At 45.7% G+C, this 15656-nt stretch overlaps 1 protein-coding gene across 1 annotated transcript; it reads left to right on the top strand.

Moving 5' to 3' along the window:
• Positions 1-458: 458 nt before the first annotated feature.
• Positions 459-13766, top strand: LOC308471083 (aquaporin-4-like). The gene is made up of 5 exons (XM_080995028.1): positions 459-832; positions 5548-5904; positions 8165-8329; positions 12378-12458; positions 13518-13766. The coding sequence occupies exons 1-5, from the start codon at positions 818-820 to the stop codon at positions 13719-13721; spliced, it is 822 nt and encodes a 273-aa protein (XP_080851154.1). The 5' UTR covers positions 459-817; the 3' UTR covers positions 13722-13766.
• The last annotated feature ends 1890 nt before the right edge of the window (positions 13767-15656 follow it).

Below are 15656 nucleotides of genomic sequence, written 5' to 3' on the forward strand. Positions count from 1 at the left end.
TGCAAAACATTACCTACAGATTCATGCCCACTAGGATGCAAATTTGAACTTATTTCTGTGCATATTCAGCTACCACTCTTGTGCTCACTCTCAGCAATGGAAAAGTCAGCATCACATTTAACTGCATGATCTCTCTTTGGGGGAGGGGGAAACCACCTCTATTGCCTGTTTCATATTTAAATTCATTGAAATGTGTGCTATCCATCTTTGATCATACCGAAATGAGTTCCAGCCTGGGGCAATGGTAACTGTGACAACTCTCTTCAGATGAGCTTCAAAGGAACCTGTTGCCTTGACATCTTCAGTGTCTACCCAGAGATTCCCAACACACACACACACACACACACACACACACACACATTAAAGCATTAAAAAACAACAACATATTTTGTCTTTTCCCTCCCTAAAGATTTCCCCCTTTACTCCCTTCCCCTCAGACCCTGGACGGGGAAGGACAATGTTGATAGTAGGATGTTAGTTGACCAAACCCAGCAGGGCTGTGTCAAGGGCATTGTAAGAAACTGTGTTATGACGAAGTATCATGAGTTGAGGACACTTACTAATGAATAATGGGCTTTAGAGACTTCTTGGAACATCTCATGAACTCCAGCACCAAATTCTACTTCAGATCATTTGGCTGTTCCTTGATAACCTCCCTTCATCTTCCTCTGGATTGATTCTGCTTCATCCTTAATAGGATGCTAACAGGGGAGGGTGAAGGGAGGGAGGGAAGGAGGATGTGGGAGAAAGGTGGGCCACTAGATGAAAACAACAAAGCACCTTCCCTCACTCAGATCAGAATTTGCAGCCAGACACCATGGGCATCAGGGAGGTAAGAACATCCTTCTGTGAATATAGGAGGCAGCCAAATTGGATGTATTTTGATAGAGTTCACCCACAACTCCCTTCCTATTGTGTAGTTGACGTCCACCTGTTTCCCCCTGTAACAATCCATCTACGTGTCCATCTATACACTTGATCAGTCATTTCTGTCAGTAGGTTCTGTCCTTTTCACCTTTTCTGATCCCTCAACACATTTTTTGCTTCAGTTCATCTGGCTACTTTGAAAACGTTCGCCAAATCCAAAACAGAGACCATGGCTGCTAACAAACAGTAGACTTAACAATGCAGACAGCATATTTTCCTCAGGGCCAGTATAAGTTCAGAATCGGAAAAGAAATGTTTGAAGTAGCTAGCAGATACTGTACCCGACGGAAGGTACGGAATCATTTTTGTCAAGGGATGTTTTTAAAAATCAGGTGCCCCACACTGGTGTCCCTTAAATCAAGTTCTGAGTCACTAGCTGAAGACCAATAGGATAGCTAGATGGATTTGATAGCCTGTTATTGTGACTTAAATTGACTGAAAACCTTGTGTGTCATTCCAGTTTGTGATGCCAATTCTTTCGTTGTTGTTTTCTTGCGTAACACACAAAAGGCTACATGCATCTTTCTTCTTCTTTGGTGATCACTTGTGGCCGAGTAAGATTGTCTTCCATAAACACAGTTTTAAAAGTGAGTCCGTAAGTGACTGTGGAGGCCAATTCTGGATCCACGCATCCTTTCACAGTGGGGACATAGGTTTCCGGGTGGGAGTTGATCATGGTGAGGGTTTGCCAAGCATGCCTTCCTCTTAGCGCATTTCTCCCTTTCTTTTTTTTTTTTTTTAAATAATGTTTATTAAAATTTTCAAAAATACAGAAGGTAAAAAGTTAAAGATACATTCAGAACCTTATTTTCATATATCCACTTTCTGGGACTCCCCCCTTCCCCCACCCCTATCATATTCCTGTTTCATATTGTTGGCTCCACAAGCTCTCAATTCCGATTAAAAACTTAATTTGTTTAGACCATTGTTCGAATTTACAATTTCTACACTCCTCATCAATACTCTTGATAAAAAGCCAAAGATTACTTTCCCAGGGCCCACCCCATTTTTATTCCACAATTTCCCTTTTTTTTAATAATAAAGACACCCCACATAATAGGAATATCAGAAATAAGAAATAAAAGATATAATAGATGAAACAAAACCAGTTCAAAAAAAGAAATTGACAAGCCTTTGGATTTTAGTTCTCCCCCTCTGTCCCCGGTTTAATTTCCCCCTGACCACCAAACCATGTTATCCGCCTGGAATTCTTACAATCCATGAATCGCCTATTTTCCCCCAACTCCTTGCTGGTTTTTTTTTTTGTTTTTTGTTTTTTTCCTTTCATAATTATTATTTAAAACACTTAGCTTCAGATCTTTAATAAAGCTCCCCCCATTGTTCTTTCCAAATTGTAGTCCAGTTTCCTCTTGTTCCGCTGCTGAAACGTTCTAATTCAGAAGCTTAGTAAGTCTGCAGGGATTATTGTTATTCAGGAACAAAAACTTGCGTTCAGTCCCTTCCTTTCTTCAATAGAAAATTCTATTGTCTCCTTTAGCTGTACACCCTGTAGACAAAATATTATTTCCGTTTTGCAGCTTTCCCAGAAGATAACCAGTTCTATAAAATTCCAATGGTATTTTTCCACTTACGACCATCTTTGTAATGTCCCGAAACTCCTCTAGGGGGATTGTTGTAACTTTGTTTTCTCTAGTCCAAAAGTCCGATTGTTATCCATATTTTCGCCATTTTGTATCCAAGTTTTAAAAAGTTGTAGCAAGTTGTAACAAATTTAGCCAGCAAAGTTCTCATAATAAAATCCTCTCTACTTTCCGACTTTGACAGCTATTTTGACAGCTGTCAAAATCTCCGACTCTTTTCACCAGGCTCTCTCTTCAATCACCCCGGTTCCCAGGGGGGGGGGTTACGTTTCTTCTCCCTCAATTCGTCCTCCAGCACAGTTCTTATAATTTCCCATCGTGGAATTCTTAGTTTTTATCAACAATACAAATCTTTTTGGACCTTGGTTTCCCCGTCCTTGTCTTAGAAGGTTTACAATAGGGGGGGGGACTGACTTCCTTTTTGGATCCCCCCCCGCTCGTGTCCAAATCGAAAGGAAATTCTTTTTTTTCCTCCTTTTAAACCCAGTTTCCAAATTACTCACGGGTTGTTGTTAAAAAGTCCGAATTTTCAATGGAAGAAGTCAGCGCTCTCCGCCGGATGGCATGCGGCTGCGCTCGGCAGGGATAGCAGAGGACTCAAAGCACCACGCTTCTCCCCGGCACCCGATCCGTAGCCTTTAAAAAGGCTCCTTCACGAGTCGGGAGGGCGCTGACGGTGCCAGCCGAGTCTCCATGTCCACGGCCCTCGTGGCCGTGGTTTTTAAGGGTCCCCGCATCGCCGGTGCGGTAGGACCCAGCCCCTGCCGAGCAGGCTCCCTCCGGAGCTCGGAGGGAGTCCGCCATTCGGCGATGGCGCCAACCCGGAAGTCCGCATTTCTCCCTTTCATCCTGAGTTTGAGCATCTTCAAAACCCATGACACCTTTGGTAAAGGCTGTTCTCCAACTGGAGCGCTCACAGGCCAGTGTTCCCAGTTGTTAGTGTTTAGACTACATTTTTAAAAGATTTTCCTTGAGAGAGTCTTTGAACCTCTTTTGCTGACCACCAGCATTACTGTGATGGCCTGGGATTTGGACTCGGAGGCTGAACCTGAGGAATCCCAGCCTGCACAGGATTCCCCGCCTCCAGCTGAGCCGGGGCTGGGGCTTGAGCCTGAAGGGTCCTCACCTGTGCTGGATCCTCAGGTGCAGGCACCAGCTGAGTCTGCTCTGGCTCCTGAGGTGATGGAGAACCCATTGCCTGCAGGTGCTCCACTCTCAGCCCCGTCAGAGGAAGCTGAGGTTGCCTCTGGGTCCGGTAACCCTCCATCCTCTCCTGAGCTGCAGAGGCTCAGGACAGAGAGGCGGAGGGAACTAAGTTCCCGCAGGAGGAGTGCTCGCCTCCAGGCCAGGAGAGGCGAGTCACCTGTGGACTGGGGCCGCCCTATGTCTCAGGGCAGATAAAAGTCAGCCAGCCCCAGGCCCAAGTTGTGGGAGCAACGTTGTTGGTAGCCATTTCCTGCCTGAACCCTGTCCTGCCGGATTTTCTGACCTCACCCGACTCCCTGCTTTGGACCCAGCTTCATCTTTGATGGATGACCTCAATACTGCACCCTCAACCTCGGACTGGACTCGGACCTTGCCTCACGGAAACCCACAGGACCAGCACAATTATGCTTTCCATTTTTAAGTTTGGAGTAGAGTAGTTGCTTTGGAAGACGATAATCAGGCATTCGCAGAACAAACACCATGGTGTGCATAAGGGGTTGGAGGGGGAGATTCCTAATTCTGTTGGCCAATAGAGCACAGGTTGTGTTTTCAAAGACAATATACCTTTGACTGCCAGATACTGGCGACAACTATGGGATGGATATGCCACGAACAAGCGTTCTTTTGTGAACACCCTTTGACATTGTTTGGCCACTGGTGGGACTCCTGAATGGTCCCTTGTTCTCACTAAGCCGTGATTCTTAGGTTATATTTGCACATACTATGTTTCCGCAGTGCATGAGATCAATGGATCCCTCACTGAGATGCCGTTTAATTATATTTCTATGCTGCCAGCAACACAAGGAGCTCAGAGTATCCCCTCCCTCTTGTACCATCAATTTCATCTTCACAGTAACCCTTGAGGTAGGTTAGTCAGACTGAGAGAGAGAGTTACTGACCCAAGGATCACTCAGTGAACTTCATGGCCAGGCGAGGAGTTAAACCCAAGGTCTCCATGGTTCCATTTGACACTGACCACAACACCATGCTGGCCTCCGTTATCTTAGTGCTTGATTTCTCTTACCATATTTATTCTGGTGGTTCAGTAGACATGGGGCTGAGCCTACATATTTACTCCCCAGGATCAATCCTCTGCCAGTTGGGGGTTATAGAGAAAGGTCCAGAAGGATGTTATGGTCGATGGTGTCAAAAGCCGCTGAGAGATCCAGCAGAACTAGGAAAGAAGCTCTCACCTTTGTCCCTGGCCCGCCGGAGATCATCAACCAGTGCGACCAAGGCAGTTTCAGTCCCATGATGAGGCCTGAATCCCGACTGGAAGGGATCCAAATGGTCCACTTATTCCAGATGTGCCTGGAGTTGTTCAGCAACCACTCGCTCAATCACCTTGCCCAAGAATGGAAGATTTGAGAATGGGCGATAGTTGGCCATATTGGCAGCATCTAAAGATGGTTTTTTAAGAAGCGGTTTGATAATCGCCTGGGTCTGGGAAGGCTCCCTCACAGAGAGAAGCATTCACCACCCCGCGAAGCCCATCGCCCAGCCCTTCCCAGCTAGCTTTTATAAGCCAGGATGGGCAAGGATCAAGGAGACAGGTGGTTGGTTTCACTCGTCCAAGCAGCCTGTCCACATCCTTGGAGGTAACAGATTGGAATTGATCCCATGTAACAGGACTAGACAGAACTCTAGCACTCTCCCGCCCCGGCCCTGCTCCCACGGTGGAGAGCATGTAGAGAATGGCTTGCATTAGCAGTTCAGATGGTTGTAGTGGCCCATTCCTGGAACAAGCAGAGTCTTCTGTGTCCATCTGCAGGTGATAACGTCCCTTGACTCTTCCTTCTTCCCTCAACTCCAGGAACTGCAGAGCCGCCAGTTCTGGTGCCGCCTGCTGGCAGAGGCAGGAGGCACCCTGATCTTCGTTTGGGTGGTGCTGGGCGCCTCATCCCCTGTGAGCCCCAAAGAGGTGCTTCCTTCCCCACTTCAGCCAGCCCTTGCTGCAGGGCTGGTAGCTGTCAGCTTGGCTCACTGCTTTGGCGACATCAGCGGTGCCCAAGTCAACCCGGCGCTCACGGTGGCCTTCCTCTGCACCCGCAAACTGGACGCTCTTCACGCAGCAAGCTATATCCTGGCCCAGTGCTTGGGTGCCATCTTAGCTTCAGGTGTCTTCTACCTTGTGTTGCCCACCTCAGCTGTGGGGCAATTGGTCACCAAGGTGAGTAAGCTACACTCCTTTCTCCCTCCTTCTTTAGGACTCCCTCCCCATGAGGCATCCGCCTTTCAACTTTAACTCTGCCCACTTTAGCCAGGAATAGAAATAAAATAGAGTAGCCATATTTGGAAGAGCAAAAAATGAGGACGCAATGGATAAAGTAATTTACAATTGTTATTTTTTGTGTGAAAAATCAATAAATAAGATTTACCCAAGGGGGAAAAAAGGATCATCCTAAGAAAAGCAGGACATTCCAGGATCAAATAAGAAACTGGGATGACTTCTGTAAATCTGGGACTGTCCTTAGGAACTAGGGACACTTGGAGGGTCTGTGTCAGGAATGAGCCAGCTCCAAGCGAAGGTTTGCAGCCAACTGCTGAAAGCAGCCAGGAGCAGAGAAGCTTAGATGTTAGGCAGAGGAGATCCGGCAGCTGCAGACTTCGGCTCTTCGTGACCTTGACGATTTGGTTGATAAGGCAGTAGCTGAGAGCAGGCTAGAACACAGCCAAAGCTCGCAGGAAGTACAAAAATGCGCAAATAGAGACAGCCTCTCAAAAAAGGAAGAGGTTGGAGCTGATCCACTAAGTCCGAAGAGTCAGTGAATGGGAGGGCTGCTAGACAGGAAGCAAAACAAGAGACGTAAGGGTCGTAAATTCAATATCTTCTGTCGCCACGAGAAGTTTTCAGAAGGGTCACCTTGAGTAATAATGCCAGAGGCTTTGTTAGAGTCGTCCGGAGCTATCTGTTTGTTTTTGCAAAAAATCCTCCATTTTAATTACCTACGCTTACTGTGTTATCAAGCTGAGAACCTGGACTCTTGACAGTCTGGGCCTGTGGCGGGTCTTGAATTTAAATGGGTGACGTTAGAAATGTTACATAGGGAGTCCAGCTGAGTGCCTTCATCCCTCTCTGGGCAATGAAGGGAACTACAGCCAAGGAACTACCTGGTACCAACAAGTAGATGATTCTAGAAGAGCTTCCAAGGAAGCGCTGGTGGCTGTTCTGAGCAAATTGGAAGCCTTGCTGGCTGCATGGGACCATTGCTTTCCTCATGCTCCAACTTTGCCACTCCCTGCCTTTAGCTGTTGACTTGCTGACCACATGCCAGCAGCCCACTGCCCACTTAGGCTACAAGTGACCCCTTTTTCTGCCAACTGCCCAGCTCTTGTCTCAAACTATCTCTTGAAACAACAGGTCCTTTTGGATTTTCTTTCCCACCAACCAACGTCAAAAGCCACTTCGTTTCACACCATTACGGACATTAAATCCACATATATATTTTTTAAAAAATGTATTTTCTCTTGTCTTTTAGCTATGCATGTGTATAGCTGCGAAGGAGACAATGCCCAAGTAAATAGTTACGTGGCGATAAATAATAATAATAATAATAATAATAATAATAATAATAATAATAATTTATACCCCGCCCTCCCCAACCAAGGCCGGGCTCAGGGCGGCTAACAAGCAATAATAAAAAGAAGTTGAATGAATACAACTTAAAAACAAGATTAAAATACAACCTTAAAACATTAAAATGCAGCCTCATCACAGGAGGGGAAAGGAAAAGAAAAAAGAGAGGGAGGGAATCAAATTGGCTCCAAGCAAAAGGCCAGGCGGAACAACTCTGTCTTACCGGTCCTGCGGAAAGAAATCAGATCCTGCAGGGCCCTGGTCTCATGAGACAGAGCGTTCCACCAGGCCGGAGCCAGTGTTGAAAAGGCCCTGGCTCTGGTTGAAGCTAATCTGACTTCCTTAGGGCCCGGGACCTCAAGGGTGTTGCTATTTATGGACCTTGAGGCTCTCCGTGGGGCATACCGGGAGAGGCGGTCCCGTAGGTAAATAGTAGCCATCTCGAAGTTGTCTCAGATGCAGAACTAAGATAGCAGAAGTTACCATATTGGTAACGTGACTTATAATATTACCCTCCATTTGTGACAGTTTTAAAAGAAATGCACTCTGTTTGCTTTGTGTTTTTTTATGTTGTTATTTGGACTCCGCATCGTGAATGCAAAAAGTATTCTCCCCAATGAAGGGTTTTAAACACATGCAAAGATTACCCAGCTGCCAGGAACATGCTGGGGTCAAACAGCGGCGCATATAGAATTGGTTTTAAATGAAGTCATAGAATTTGGGGGGAGGGGTTCCTCAGAGCCGATCAAGTCCACTCACATGCTGAGAGCAGCAGGAAGACCAGCTGGTTGAAGACATTACGCAGTGTACTAACACTTTCAACATAAAAACAGTTCGAACTGCAATATTTCAGGTCAGCAGCGAAGGAAACGCTGGACAGGCCTTGGGAATGGAAGCCTTTTCCACTTTCCAGCTAGCTCTAACCATCTTTGCTGTAGAAGACCATCGGAGGCGTGAGTTGGGTGAGCCTGGAATCTTGGCCATTGGCTTCTCTGTAATTGCAGGAGCACTAGCTGCGGTAAGAGCCTTTGCTTGTGGTTTATAAAGTCCAGATTGATTGAAGGTTTTGTTGCTAGAAGCCTGGGGCCAGCATCACAAGTTGCCCACGACTGAAGGCTGATTTTTAACGTCATTCCCCCACTTCCCCTGGTGTTTCAGATGATAGCATCCCTTCTGCTGTTTCATAAGACGCATGGAATGTCAGGTTGAATTACAGTGGCACCTTGGTTGTCGAACTTAATCCATTCCGGGAGTCTGTTCGGAACCATTCGAAAACCAAGGCACAGCTTCCGATTGGCTGCAGGAGCTTCCTGCACTCCATTGGAAGCCACAGAAGCCGCGTTGGAAGTTCGGCTTCCAAAAAACGTTCGCAAACCGGAACACTCACTTCCAGGTTTGCAGCGTTCGGGAGCTGATTTCTTTGAGAGCCAAGCCATTTGACAACCAAGATACCACTGTACTTAAACAGAGCAATATCCTAGTCCTCATGACTTCAGAAAACAATATATATACAGTGGAACCTCTACTTACCACCATAATCTGTTCCAGCAGTCTGTCCTTTAGGCAAAATGGGTCGCTGATAGAAGTGCCGTTGTGCGCATGTGCAGACGGCAGCAGCCACTTCTGTGCATGCACGAGTCACGGCAAACCTGGTATTTACTTCTGGGTTTGCCACGGTCGCGACTTGGATCGTGCCCAAGTAGAGGCGGTCGTAAGTAGAGGTTCTAGTGCAATTTATTTATTATTATTATTTTAAATGATATTTATTGGAAATTTTTTTTTTTTAGAGTTACAAAAGAAAACAAAGTAGAAAAAGAACAAAGAAAAAACAAAGAAAAACACAAACCACATCCAACATCACAAATTCAAAAAAACCCAAAAATACACCGCAAACATTTAAAAACAAATCCATTATTCTCAAATCCTCAACTGTCATTACCTTCTTTCTTTGACCTCCTCCTCCTCCCTTTTTTTGTATCCTAGTTATTAATTGTTGCAGCAAATCCTTTCCATATTTCATAAAATTCTGTCATTACATTACCTTAAACTATTTTAATCTTATCTTACTATAAAAAACCTTGAAACTTAAAACTTAAATCTTATTTTTACCAACTTCTCATAACCATAATATTCTTACATAATTCTTTAAACATTTTTACTAAAGCCAAGTAATTTCATTCCAACATTTTTCTAACATTCATCAGTTTTATAAAACAATCCTAGTAGTAGAAAAAGAAATAAAAACAATCCAATCTTCACCCAGCGTCCCTTCCTCCTGGTCCCTGGTTTTGTCAGTCCTTATTATCCCATCGATCTAGCGCATTAACCTGGTAACCTTATATCCGAGGCCCTTAAGTCTCTTCCATGTCCCTTCCGCAGCTCTTCTTCATATTTGTAACTGTATTTTCCCTTGTCTCCTGCTCGTTTCACTCGTGGGAACTCCAGCTTAACAATATTTTTGACCCTTCTTGACAGATCAGCCCCTTTTCCATAATCCACACTAAATTCCATGTGGTATTTAAGAACATGTTTCAAAATCCCTCCAAAATTAGGAGCCCCCACAATCCCAGACATCTCACGGCCCATTGCCAGACTTGAAAAGTCCAAACATCCCTGCATAGGGGGGTCTATCCAGCCCCCCATTTCCAAACCAAACCAAACCAAACTTTTTCTTTCCAAATCTGGCTTTTTCCAAGTTCATTTGTCAAATCCGAAAGCTCATGTTCCTGTTGGGTCTGTTCTGTCAGGGCACACTCCTGATTTAATTCCTGGGTGGGCTCCACATATTTTCCCACTGCCTGTTCAAAATTTCCCACTGCCTGTTCAAAACTTCTAATCGAATCAGCCATTAAATTCGTCTTCTCATGTAGCTGTTCCAGTAGGGCATTTGTTTTATAGAAAGCACACAACAGAGCTTCTGAATACATTGTCCTGCAAGGTCAGATGTCTATTCCCACGATTGTAATCTGTAACAGCTGCCAGCTCCCCGAAGTTGGTTACAGTTTCACAGTCTCCCTCTAGGGGGAAAACTTCTATTTGTTCTTTCTTTTAAAGACAAGTCTAGCAACAAAAGTTTCCTTTTTCAGATATTTTGTCAATATTTGTTCCTTTAAGAAGCGAAGGGGAACAATGGAGTCAAAGTTTCTCTTCTTATAGCTATCTGTCAAAAACGTTGTCTCTGGTCATCGAGCTTCAAAAAACGTCAGTCCTAACACCCCGCTCCAGGATCAGGACGGTGGAAAGTTACTTTACTTTACCCTCACTTCTGCAGGTTTAAACAGTCCGAAAAAATCCCCCCTCTTCTCCTGCTTCCGAAGGGGGTTCAACAATTTTAAATGATGAAAGTTAATCTTTTACAGGCGATTTTCTGAGCTCTAGTTTGCCATGTCTTTGCTTTAATCTATCTACAAAGAAACGGAAGGCTGACTTCCTGTTTAGACCTTCCCGTTTCAGCGCCAAATTAAGGTAAACTTTTAAGTCCAATTTTCCTTTCTGCTCACAAGTCCTTATTTAGAATCCAATTGTCCGAGTTTAGGTACTCACGGGTGATTATTTTAGAAGCCAGATTGTCCCAGGAAAAAGGCAGCGCTCTCCGGCAACGGCTGTGCGGCTTCGCTCCACGGAAGAAGCAGTTGACTCTCAGCACCGCGCCACTTCCCCCTCTTCGCTCCGGAGCCCGTTAATGGGTTCTTTTGCGGGTTGGGGGGCGCTAAGGGTGCCTGCCGAGTCCCATGGTCACAGGCTTCATCCGCCTGTGATTTTTGAATGGGTCCCCGCTTCGCCGTAGCGGAAAAGACCCGATTCCCGTGGAGCTGGTCCCTCCAGTTCAGAGGGAATCCGCCATTGCCGATGGCGCCACCCCGGAAGTCCGGTTCTAGTGCAATTTAAAAGATGCTCTATCTGCAAAGCTTTGGCCACATTGGCTTTGTAATTGATGTACCCCCCAAAGAACAATCTTATATTCTTTGTATGGCTGGCTATACCCTTCCATGTCAGCCAAGTGATTGTGACTGAAAACTGGAGATTGAAGGAATCATGCAATCTTGGCTGGATAAAGAAAGAGTAAGCTCAGGCCTGAAGCAGGGAATTGATTTTAACAGCTGCACACATAGCACTGCGTTCAGTCCTGCTGCACAAAGGAGGGCTTACAAATCAGAAAGTACACTAAAACCAACACTGGCACACACAGAAAAAGTTTGTAAGGAAATATATGCATATTTGCACAATGGATTCAGATCACAGAATGTGGGGGTTCTGGCTGAAGAATCAGGGTTTTTCTTTGTGTTTGTGGTTTGCAGAAACCTTTACTAGTACTTTACTAGTTACAGATGGGTAGCCGTGTTGGTCTGCCATAGTCATAATAAAAAAATTCCTTCCTGTAGCACCTTAAAGACCAACTAAGTTAGTTCTTGGTATAAGCTTTCGTGTGCATGCACACTTCTTCAGATACACTGAAACAGAAGTTGCCAGATCCTTCTATATATTGAGAAGGTGGGGAGGGGTATTACTTAGAAGGGTGGTGGGAATCGGAGATTGGCAGATAGCTGAGATGAGCCTGTTGACTGTAATAAGACCTATTACAGTCGTTAAGAGTCATCAACAGGCTCATCTCAGCTATCTGCCAATCTCCGATTCCTACCACCCTTCTAAGTAATACCCCTCCCCACCTTCTCAATATATAGAAGGATCTGGCAACTTCTGTTTCAGTGTATCTGAAGAAGTGTGCATGCACACGAAAGCTTATACCAAGAACTAACTTAGTTGGTCTTTAAGGTGCTACAGGAAGGAATTTTTTTAGTACTTTACTAGTACTAGTACTGTAATTCGGGAGTGAAGCAAATTTAATACCAATGGTTGGGAACAGATTTTGAGACCCTATGGGCAGGGGGACTTACTTCTATGTAGCACCTAGCACATATTAAGTCATTTATGAACAATAGATGATGTTCAGCAAGACACACTCTTGGTTGTTTTTGAGATAATGACAACAAACTAACGCACAGAACAATCAGCCCAAAGGAGGGAGATGGACCACCACTGACTATGCCATTACGATATCTCTGCAGGGCACGTTCTCCGGAGGCAGTATGAACCCAGCTCGGTCCCTGGGACCAGCTGTCGTGACAGGAATCTGGGAACATCACTGGGTAAGTGGATGGAGGAGAGCCTTTTGAGAGGCGAGTGGTTCTTTGTCCTCCCCCTTTTCTGACTTCATGTATTTCAGCTGGCCCTCAGTGCTCCAGTTTTTTCCCTTCAAGCTTTTCTGCCTTAGTGTAATTATTTTTCATTTTTAAAATATTCTTTATTGAAAAATAAAAATATACAGAATTACAAGTGCGCCAAGTAAGATAAGACACACACACACACACACACACACACACACAAAGAAGAAACAGGAAATACAGTGGTACCTCGGGTTACATACGTTTCAGGTTACATACGCTTCAGGTTACAGACTCCGTTAACCCAGAAATAGTGTTTCAGGCTAAGAACTTTGCTTCAGGATGAGAACAGAAATCGTGCTCTGGCGGCGCGGCGGCAGCAGGAGGCCCCATTAGCTAAAGTGGTGCTTCAGGTTAAGAACAGTTTCAGGTTAAGTACGGACCTCTGGAACGTATTAAGTACTTAACCTGAGGTATCACTGTAGTACCCATGTAGAAAACAAAACAGAAAAACAACAAAAAGCACATTGTGTGCCTTACAAAAAAAAGGGAGAAATTGTTATTGTAGTTAACAATTGTAGTTAATGTATTTTAGTTGGCCCTCAGTGCTCCTGGTTATTATTATTATTATTATTATTATTATTATTATTATTATTATTAAAACTGCCTGGGGTGCCAACTTGAATAAAATATTGGAGGGGGCAGGTAAGCCCTGACCCACATAATCGATCACATGATACGACGCACATACTCCATTTGAATGGCAATGCGCATGAACTTAGGGGGAGGCCCCCTCAAATATTTTATTGGAGGGGCTGAAAGTACCTCAAGCCCCTAGGAGTTGGCTCCTGTGAAGGCTGCTTAGAAACCCTGAGTGTTGCGATTCCCTGCCTCTCTTGGGATCCCACCAAGTTGATTCAGTCACTTTAAAACTGCCTCCCTGAACTCATCCTGGTTGCTTTCGGGCCTACTTCTCTATCCTCAAGGATGAGACAGGTGCTTTAGCTTGCCTCTTTTGCTCTCGCTCTCCTCCCCTCCTTCCAGGTGTACTGGCTCGGCCCCATCCTCGGCGCAGTGCTTGCTGGTGTCTCCTATGAATTCTTCTTTGCCAACAACGCTTCGCGGGAGAAGCTGGTTGCCTGCCTGACCTGCCGCGACATAGAGATCGTGGAGGCAGCCAGCATGTCTCGTTCTTCTGTCTCCGCCGCTGCCAAGCCACCTTGCAATGGGGAACACAGCACCGAATAGAAGGCAACGCCTTTCCCTCTCCGGCTTCCTGCTGCTACCCCCATGTGAAAATAATAATAATAATATAATAATAATTTATTATTTATACCCCGCCCATCTGGCTGAGTTTCCCCAGCCACTCTGGGCGGCTCCCAATCAAGTATTAAAAACAATACAGCGTTAAATGTTAAAAACTTCCCCGAACAGGGCTGCCTTCAGATGTCTTTTAAAGATAGGATAGCTACTTATTTCCTTCATATCTGAAGGGAGGGTGTTCCACAGGGTGGGCGCCACTACCGAGAAGGCCCTCTGTCTGGTTCCCCCTAACCTCACTTCTCGCAATGAGGGAACCGCCAGAAGGCCCTCGGCGCTGGATCTCAGTGTCCGGGCTGAACGATGGGGGTGGAGACGCTCCTTCAGGTATACAGAACCGAGGCCGTCCTGTATACCTGAAGATATACAAAATTCCCTCCTCTTAGCAAGGCTTCCTTTGCCACTTTTACCCAGCTGCTATCTTCCATATATAATCATCTGTGCTCTGGCACTAGGATGGGACTGGAATCTGAACTCCTCAAGATGGCACAGCCTAACATTGGTGGCACAGATCACGGCCACTGGTTCTGGCCCCAACTTAGAGAGTATGGCGGTCTCATAGGCTAACACAAGCAAGAGCTGGAAACCAGGATTCCTGGGTTCTCTTTGGGTAAGGTCCAGCGAGCTAGAACATGGTGCTCTGGTTTCTGTTCCCAAGATGACGGACATGGCAGATAAGGAAAGGCCTGGAAACCAAGGCTGCTAGGTTCCATTCTACACTCCCTTGGCGATTTCATCATGTAAAACCCTGGGCCTAGAAGTTGACAGAAGACAGGTCTGGGTTCACTGGTATATCTCCAGGTGATTCATAGGTAAATCAGCATGGAGTATGATGATTCCCAATTGTTTCAACAACAGCAGCAACAAAATGACACCCCTCCCTCTCTCCTCAATTATACTACCAAAGAAAGCTTGGTGCAACTATGTGTGTATTTTTTGTGGTGGTGGTGGGGAGGCCTGTGATTTCTGGTTTTTCTGGTTCTTAAAAAAAAGAAAAACATTTCTGGGATCAGAAGTAAAGGTCTTTTGCTGCATCCTCTGCACACCCTCCAACATTCCTCTGATGAAAATAGGCTCGTACTATTCCATACCCTCTAACATTTCTCCAGTGAAAATACAGTCGTACCTTGGTTCTCAAACAGAATCCGTTCCCGGAAGTCTGTTCGTCTTCCGAAAATGTTCGAAAACCAAGTCGTGGCTTCCGATTGGCTGCAGGAGCTTCCTGCACTCAATCGCAAGCCACAGAAGTCGCACCGGACGTTTGGGTTCCAAAGGAATGCTTGCTTCCTGGTTTGCGGCATTCAGGAGCCAAAACATTCGAGTCACAAGGCATTCGAGAGCCAAGGTACAGTCCAACTGTAGGGACATCCTCCCAGGCCCTCCAGCATTTCTCTGATGAAGATAGGGATGTCCTAAGGAAAAGCGGGGACACGGTGGCGCTGTGGGTTAAACCACAGAGCCTAGGACTTGCTGATCAGAAGGTCGGCGGTTCAAATCCCCGCGATGGGGTGAGCTCCTGTTGCTCTGTCCCTGCTCCTGCCAACCTAGCCGTTCAAAAGCAGGCCAGTGCAAGTAGATAAATAGGTACCGCTCCAGCGGGAAGGTAAACGGTGTTTCCATGCGCTGCTCTTGTTCGCCGGAAGCGGCTTATTCATGCTGGCCACATGATCTGGAAGCTGCACGCCGGCTCCCTTGGCCAGTAAAGCAATATGAGTGCCGTAACCCCAGAGTCGGTCATGACTGGACTGAATGGTCAGGAGTTCCCCCTTTAAGGAAAAGCGGGATATGCTGGGATCAAATCAGAAACCGGGATGGCTTTTGTAAATCTTGGGTCTGTCCCTGGAAAATAGGGACACTTGATGG

This window comes from Podarcis pityusensis, assembly GCF_964106645.2.
Source record: "Podarcis pityusensis genome assembly, chromosome: 2".
Lineage (NCBI taxonomy): Eukaryota > Metazoa > Chordata > Lepidosauria > Squamata > Lacertidae > Podarcis > Podarcis pityusensis.

Coding starts and splice junctions, on each gene's coding strand:
- LOC308471083 (XM_080995028.1), top strand. Junction 5,905..8,164: donor TGGGGCAATTGGTCACCAAG/GTGAGTAAGCTA, acceptor GCAATATTTCAG/GTCAGCAGCGAAGGAAACGC. Junction 12,459..13,517: donor GAATCTGGGAACATCACTGG/GTAAGTGGATGG, acceptor CCCTCCTTCCAG/GTGTACTGGCTCGGCCCCAT.